Source organism: Apis florea, unplaced genomic scaffold (assembly GCF_048593485.1).
Source record: "Apis florea isolate Af1SG1 unplaced genomic scaffold, ASM4859348v1 contig_3068_pilon, whole genome shotgun sequence".
Classification (NCBI taxonomy): Eukaryota; Metazoa; Arthropoda; class Insecta; order Hymenoptera; family Apidae; genus Apis; species Apis florea.
In genome coordinates this window covers 633,650-641,076 of record NW_028256700.1, presented here as the reverse complement: position 1 = coordinate 641,076, position 7,427 = coordinate 633,650, and the positions used below count along the sequence as shown (strand labels likewise).

The 7,427-nt window shown below is 30.4% G+C and overlaps 2 protein-coding genes and 1 long non-coding RNA gene across 3 annotated transcripts; 2 read left to right on the top strand and 1 right to left on the bottom strand.

Moving 5' to 3' along the window:
* The first annotated feature begins 469 nt into the window (after positions 1 to 469).
* On the top strand, positions 470 to 3,193 carry l(2)10685 (5-methylcytosine rRNA methyltransferase l(2)10685). The gene is made up of 8 exons (XM_003690862.4): positions 470 to 979; positions 1,083 to 1,265; positions 1,365 to 1,728; positions 1,815 to 1,997; positions 2,123 to 2,409; positions 2,497 to 2,621; positions 2,689 to 2,826; positions 2,932 to 3,193. The coding sequence occupies exons 1-8, from the start codon at positions 887 to 889 to the stop codon at positions 3,071 to 3,073; spliced, it is 1,515 nt and encodes a 504-aa protein (XP_003690910.1). The 5' UTR covers positions 470 to 886; the 3' UTR covers positions 3,074 to 3,193.
* MFS3 (major facilitator superfamily transporter 3) lies at positions 2,820 to 7,164 on the bottom strand. Its single transcript, XM_012494974.3, has 9 exons — positions 6,774 to 7,164; positions 5,302 to 5,555; positions 4,944 to 5,177; positions 4,771 to 4,858; positions 4,475 to 4,698; positions 4,233 to 4,382; positions 4,005 to 4,137; positions 3,667 to 3,908; positions 2,820 to 3,583 (listed from the first exon to the last, which is right to left on the bottom strand). The coding sequence occupies exons 1-9, from the start codon at positions 6,796 to 6,798 to the stop codon at positions 3,407 to 3,409; spliced, it is 1,527 nt and encodes a 508-aa protein (XP_012350428.3). The 5' UTR covers positions 6,799 to 7,164; the 3' UTR covers positions 2,820 to 3,406.
* Positions 4,649 to 6,491, top strand: LOC147657602 (uncharacterized). Its single transcript, XR_015292122.1, has 2 exons — positions 4,649 to 5,197; positions 6,272 to 6,491. It is a non-coding gene; the product is annotated as an uncharacterized LOC147657602 (long non-coding RNA).
* Positions 7,165 to 7,427: the final 263 nt, after the last annotated feature.

The window sequence follows — 7,427 nt, the reverse complement described above, 5'->3', positions numbered from 1 at the left end:
GAAACGGAGTCTATACATTTATCATGAATTTTTTGTCATTTTTGTGAAACGCTTAAATATTCATATTGGAAAATAAAAAAATTGTGCGGTATGAATTATAGGAAATATATCGAGATATGTTCCTATTCTTTTGTCCAGGTATGTATCGAGGCTCGTACACCTCCGAAAACGATTCACAAGTCGAAATGGTTTATAGCATCTAAAATAGGTTCTTCGAGTAGGAACTTTCGAAACAGCCACGTTTCACGGCGCACGAGCGCCTTCACAAGAGGGGAGCACAAAGATGTGTTCGTCCCCATCCCCACCACCCCCATTCACTCCATCTTACTCGGCACGTTTCTCATCTCGATGTCACGACAAATACGTCGCTTCCTTGTCGTTTGCATCTGATATATTACATAGATCGACGCGTATTGCGTGTATACATGTACATGCATTTATCTTTACAATTTTTATTTACATCTCGTAGCAAGGAGATTGTGATAAAGAAAGTCGGCAAAGTAGGAGAAGAATGGCTTACGGAGAAGTTAACGCTAGTTTGATAAAAAAGATGTATCGTCCAGTGTTAGTCAAGTGAGCACTGGTAGTACCGTAACTCGTGGATTTGTCGGTTGTCCTGTTTCACCTGTACTTGCAGTTCACGCTGGTTCACGCCCTTCTTCTTTTACATCGCTCTCACTAACGGTTAATCGACGTCGACCACTTCTTGCGTTCGAAAGAAAATTGAATGTACATGCAGCGCCATCGAGTAGCGAAATCGAGTAACGAATATTGCCGCTACCTTCGCTTCTTCGTTTCACGATGTTCAGCTTAGTTATTGTGTTTGAAAAACGCAAGTGATACGAATTATAAGAATTCGAATCGATCGTTTGCATGTTTGAAAAGAATGGCATTGTTGCTCGATAAATTAAGATTAAAAAAAATTGTAAAATTATCTGTTCGATATGCTGCTGGTAGTACACATGGAAAAGATCATTGGGTTTGTATCGCTATAACCCTACAATGTTATTAAAATGTTATTAAAACTTGAAAACTATTATTTCTGAAAATTCGTCTAATAAAATAGACAATTATTTTTATAGTCTGTTGTAAGAAAAAAGAAAACGACAAAGGATAAAGCGCTAGAATACTTTGATGATTTTTACGCAAATGTTTATAAAAACAATTGGAAGGATATACGAACTGCGTTATTAAAAAAAGAGTCCAAGTATGTGGCTGTAGTTAATAATTTCAGTGATACGGAAAAAATTCAATCTAATTTAGAGGTAAATCGATAACGATATTAAAAAATCATAATGTTATAAAATATAAATATTACAAAATATTAAAAATTTATATTAAAAGGGAAAATAAAATTATTACAGCTACTTGGTGCATTAAATTTAAGGAGTCTATATAATGTACAAAAAGAAAATGTAGATTTTTTTAAGAGTAAAAGAGAGGCCAAGTATGGTAAATCTGATGATATACAAAATTCGATAGAAGCTGAAACATCTACAGATCAGTTGTCAGAACTTCAAGCAGCTTATCCTGCTAATTATCCAAATTTATTAGAAGCCTTAAAAGCTGAAAGTACGGAATCTGATAAAAAGAATGAAAATATACCTGTAAAATTACAATCTATAGATACAAGTTTAAATGATGTTAATATAGACAATACTCGTATTGTTGATTCATCTGTAAATTTATCTATGCTTCAAGAATACGTGCCTGCTACCAAAATAAAGGGTTTGTCTAATTAATTTTATTTTGTTTTAATTCTTTTGACTTAAATTAAATTAATACTATATTTTTTCAAATGAATTTATATATAGGCTTAGACGATTGGGTTTTGGAATCTGATCATTATAAATTTTATACCGAGGCTGATGATTTTAAAGTAAATATTGAGAATGAGCATGTTTTGCCATTTCCAGAATATTTACACGTATATACTTTTGAAAGAGATAATTATACTAGATTTCCAAGTCCTAAAAAAGGAACTACTGGTGTGTTAGGTTTGTATTATTTTAATTTCAATAATGATAATAAGCTAATTTTCTATATATCTTAAAATATTCCATTAATTATTAATGAAATATATAATACTATCAATATATTTTATTTTTATTTTATCTTTTAGATTATTATTTATTTGACGGAGGATCTATACTTCCTGTATTAGCTCTAGATATACAATTAGGTGATATTGTGCTTGATATGTGTGCTGCACCTGGAGGAAAAGCTTTAACTATTCTTCAAACTCTCATGCCACGTTTAGTGATTGCTAATGATGTTGTTGAATCTAGAATAAAAAGAATTAAAAATGTCATGAATCAATTTGTTTCAAATATTTGTGAGAAAGAAAATATGTTTCTTATAACTCAACAAGATGCTAGAGCAATCAGTGAAAATGGTAGATATAATAAGGTGTACATCTTAATGCAATGTCTTTTTTATTAATGTTTAATGTTTTATGGAAATCAATATAAAATTCACATTTATTAATCTTTTTAGATTTTAGTTGATGTACCATGTACAACTGACAGACACAATTTACATTCTGATGAAAACAATATTTTTAAACCAAGCAGGGTTAAGGAAAGATTAAAATTGCCAGAAATCCAGTCTGAAATTTTAACGTCGGTAGATGAAATATATCTTATATTTTTCTATTTCGTAATAAATAATTAATTTTTAATTTTATAGGAATGCATTGAAACTAGTATCGATAGGAGGTACAGTAGTTTATTCAACATGTTCTCTTAGCCCCATACAAAATGATGGTGTTGTACAAGTAGCATTAAAGAGAGCATGGCAAGAAAGTAACTGTGTCATGGTTGTGAAGTACGTAGTTCGTATATTTCTCTAAATAAACAATATTATTACATATATATTATATTATTATATTATTACATAAACTTTTTACAACATATTGTATGATTCTTATAGAGATATGACAGAAGCATTGTTGCCCTTACGATGCATATATGATTTTGGCAGAATTGGTTTAAAATATGGTCATATTGTTATACCCACTTGTCATAATAATTGGGGTCCAATGTATTTTTGTAAATTAGTAAAAGTACAGTAAAGATAAATGAGTATTTTTTCTCTATATTAAATAAATAAATATTTAAATTTGTATTTTCAATGTAAATATTATTATAAATGTGTAAAATATTATTTTTAATAAATAATATTTAATATTGTATGTGTATAATAGTAATAAAAAAATATATTTTATCATTCGTTATAATAAATAATGTAAAGAATGAAAAACTTTTCATATAAAAACAAAAATTCATAATAATGTTAAATGTATAAATAAGTTCCTTGTAGAATAAGGATCATTAATTTTTTGTACTATACAAAGTCAAAATTGAGTTAAAAATCTGTTCAAATTGTATGTTTTTGAATGTTACATTCATTTCTTAAAATCTTTTTTTAATGGTAATGTTTGATTATTTATTTCTTCATCGATTAATTTAGTTTTATTCCAGGATTGTTCCTCTCCATTTCCAAAAATAGTGTAAACTATTATTTCAATTATGTACAAAACAACAGTTGTAAAAAATATAATTCTCCATGCTCCTATAGTTTGCTATAAAAGAAATTGAATAATAATAGTATTAATAATGATATTATGATTATCGAAGTAAGGTATTTTAAGATATAAACACTTACATTCCCGTGCGTTAATTTTCCAACAAATATTGGCACTACAAATCCAGGTATAGTAGCAATACAATTTGTAATAGCAACGAGAGTACCAGCAAAATTTGGAGCAATGTCAATATGATTCGACAGAAATCCACTATACATTCCACCAATACAAGTTACTCCAATAGTCATTAATGTAACAGCTAATGTACGATTACATCCAACATAAGATACTCCTATTAAACAAATCATGGGAACAACAGATGCTAAAAATAATATGTTTAATAATTATTATTGAAACTTATTTTATATCTTCAAGATATATATATATATATATATGTGCACATTAATGACAAACTTACAGAATAATGTTCCAATTTTTCTTGATACCGTCACTGAAATTAATTTTCTATCCTGCATTATGGCTAACACCTTACTAAGAACCATAGTGAAAATCCACATACATAAAAATGGCATGGAAGAAAGACCAGCATTCTATTCGATAAACGAAAAAAGATTATTAGAATTAAACAATTGTTACGACATCGTTTAAATTTCTAATTTTTAATTTCCAGTCACAAGTTACTCACAGAACTCATATCGAATTTTAGTATTTGATTCATAAAAGTAGGAAGCTCAATAAGTAACATGTACCATCCAAAATTACTACAGAAATGAGCAATTAAAATTGCCATAAATGGTTTAGACCGTAACACTGCGCTCCATGGAACCGATAGCCTCTAAACAATATAATAAAACAAAACCTATTATATATATATATATATATACAGATATAGAATCGTAAAAATTTTTTTTTTAATATTAGACGAACTTTATGTTCATTTCTATTTTGTCCCAAAGATTGCATAATGTAATTTCTTTCCTCCTCACTGATAAGCTTCGTTTGCTCCTCTGGACTGTCCGCGATCATAATCCACCAAACTGTGCACCAAATTAGGCAAAGTGCACCCTCGATGTAAAATATCCACACCCATTCGAAATTCGCGGCCAATAGTCCCGTTAAGAGTATGGAAATCACAGTGCCAAGTGCAGTTCCTAGAAGAAACGAAGATCAATATATATTTTCACAACTAAATAATGATTACGATAACAATATTATATTTTTACCTGCATAAACGATCGAAGCAAGAACGCTTCTCTCGTTTGGCGGAGCCCATTTAGCGATCATAACGTGCATTGCCGGAAATGTCACGCCCTACAATTAAAAAAAAAAAATACAACATTTTCTATTTAATTTTAACGTTTAATTACGTTGAACAATTTTTTTCAATTCGACTAACACCGCCGATTCCTTGAAGAAATCTCATTATTATGAAGAGGGAATAATGCGTTTGAGCAGCAACAGGTGATAACACAGACGCTACGACGTTCAGAAGCACTGATCCATTCATCACCCATTTGGCGGACAACAGTTCGGCCATTCGTCCCCCCGGAAGCAAAGAAACCATGTATCCCCAAAAGTAGGATGACAAAATAAGACCTTGTAAAGGCTCGTTCCACACGAATGGACCATCCTGGAATGGCAAGTTAAAAAGTTCGTGTGAAATTTTTATAAATTTTTGTCTTTCAATCGTTCGACACGAGTTCGTAAACTGCATTATTTATAAAATTATTTATAAAATTTCGTACGTTACGTACCTCGGTAATGATTTTCGTCGCATTGGAAGAAATATCATCGTGGCGGCATTCATCGGCCCCGTCGGTAATCACATTCGTCGCGTTCTCCGACGATTCGAATTGATGCAACGTGGACGACAACTTTACAGCGGTGTGGTTGACCATAGCCACGATAGCCACGCTTACGTTCACCTTGAAACCGTAGATAATGGCGAGGCCAATAGAGCCCATAATCGCCATCAGGTATCGTATAGGAAACGTGACATGCCCTGTCTCTATAAATACATTGTGTATTTAAAATAATTTTAAACGTTGATGGATTTTGAATAAAAAGGCTAGACAGACGGTTTTTAACAATGATAATGATTAATCGATAATAAAACATCGCGTGGAAAATCGTATATACGGAAAGAACGTGAACAAAGGAAGACGTGTCGTTCAGCATGAACGAACGTTTTCAAATATTCTACGTCTTCGCAATCGTTTCTCTTTTTGCGGTTGTTATTATATAATTTTATCTACGAATAAATAAATAAAATTAAATAATAATTTTAAGGAAAGGTTAAAAAGCTATCGTATAAATTTATGCGGCAATTTAAAATATGATAAATTTAAAATTAAAATATCTAAAATTTTCTTTCAATTTAATTATCATTTTGTCAAGAAAAAAGAATTATATTTCGATAGATGAAAGAATTGTGTTTGTGATTCCACGTTTCTAACACGTGTTATTTTTTATCATGTATTCGGTAAACAAATATTCAACTATTTATTAACAATAATGAAAAAAGAGTTTTTAGACCTAAAATAGACCTTTTCCTTTTGTACCACGCACATTTATTTTCAGTCCAATGTAGGTCAAGAAACGAAGTTTCAAAATATATATATTTTTTTCTTCTTTTTTATGAACATATCGCGCAAATATATTTATTTCATGTCAAAATCAATGAAATGTTTGAATAACAAATTAATGATTTTTTATTTTTTTCAGATAAATTTTAAATATTGTTATCAATTGCACAACTATTAGAACCACAAAAATTTATATATGAATGACTAATGACTAACATGTGTCATAACAAATGCATAGAGTTGCATCAACTAGATAAACTGGATGAAAAGCGTGATTTCAAAATTATTGTTTTATCTTGAATTGCATCATGTATTTAATATTAAAAATTAAAATCAAAAAATTATTAAAATTTCACAAAGTATATATATTTCATTTTCTCTCAATCTTCGATACGAAATTTGACGAAATTTTATAAAATATTTAAATAGAAAAAAAAAAAAAGAAAAACAAATTGAAAATGAGTTACGATAGAATCTTTTGGAGCAGAGGACACTTGAAGGTCACAGAGATAGAACCTCCAATAAAGGATAGAATTTCGAAGTTCAATTAACTTAATTCCCTCTTTTACGAAGTCATTAATACCACAATCTCTCACAGATCAGAATCGCACGATATAAGCGAAAGACTAATAATTACTTACCCTTGAGATTATGTTTTCCAGCCATAGTTTTCCCTCGAGTCAAACTTTACTTTATTACGTATTTTCTCTGCCTCGAAATAAAACGTAAAAGAAAAAAAGAAGAAAATCTTCTTAAAAAAGTTTACAATTTTTTTTTCTTCGATTACAATCGATAATTCAACGCAATTTAATATAACAATTTGATCGTTTAATATTTTCGACTTAACGCCATTCGAAGAGAAGTTTTCGTGAAAACAGGATTCACCCGAAAAATTTAATATAATTTTGATGGATTATCGGACGATACAAATTTGTCGAATTTATAATTCTCTCTTTGCCTCCAGCTCGTTTCCCCGTTCGCGCAACATGCTACTGAGAGCGAACGCGATACATCGGATCCTCCAAACCATACGAAGGAAAAACAGAGCGTGCGCCTCTTCTATAAATGCCATAGGCGTGTGAACGCAGGCTCAAATTCATCGTTTTCCGAATACCACCTTCGTTAGACTGTGACGCGACGATATACCTACGTATTTTCAACTTGACCGTTGATTCTGAGAACGTGTGTCATTGAAAACGTACAAACATTTGATGGATCATTAGCATTTAGACTCCTAATATCTGTGAATATTATTTAATATTGCTAGATTTTCACGTCTTACAATATATAACGTA

Excerpts from the sequence above, each read along its gene's own strand:
- MFS3 (XM_012494974.3), bottom strand. The coding sequence starts at position 6,798 with ATGGCTGGAAAACATAATCTCAAGG. Across the intron at positions 5,556-6,773 it reads TGGAAAACATAATCTCAAGG|AGACAGGGCATGTCACGTTT; the intron begins GTAAGTAATTAT and ends ATGTATTTATAG. Across the intron at positions 4,699-4,770 it reads TGCTTCGATCGTTTATGCAG|GAACTGCACTTGGCACTGTG; the intron begins GTAAAAATATAA and ends CGTTTCTTCTAG.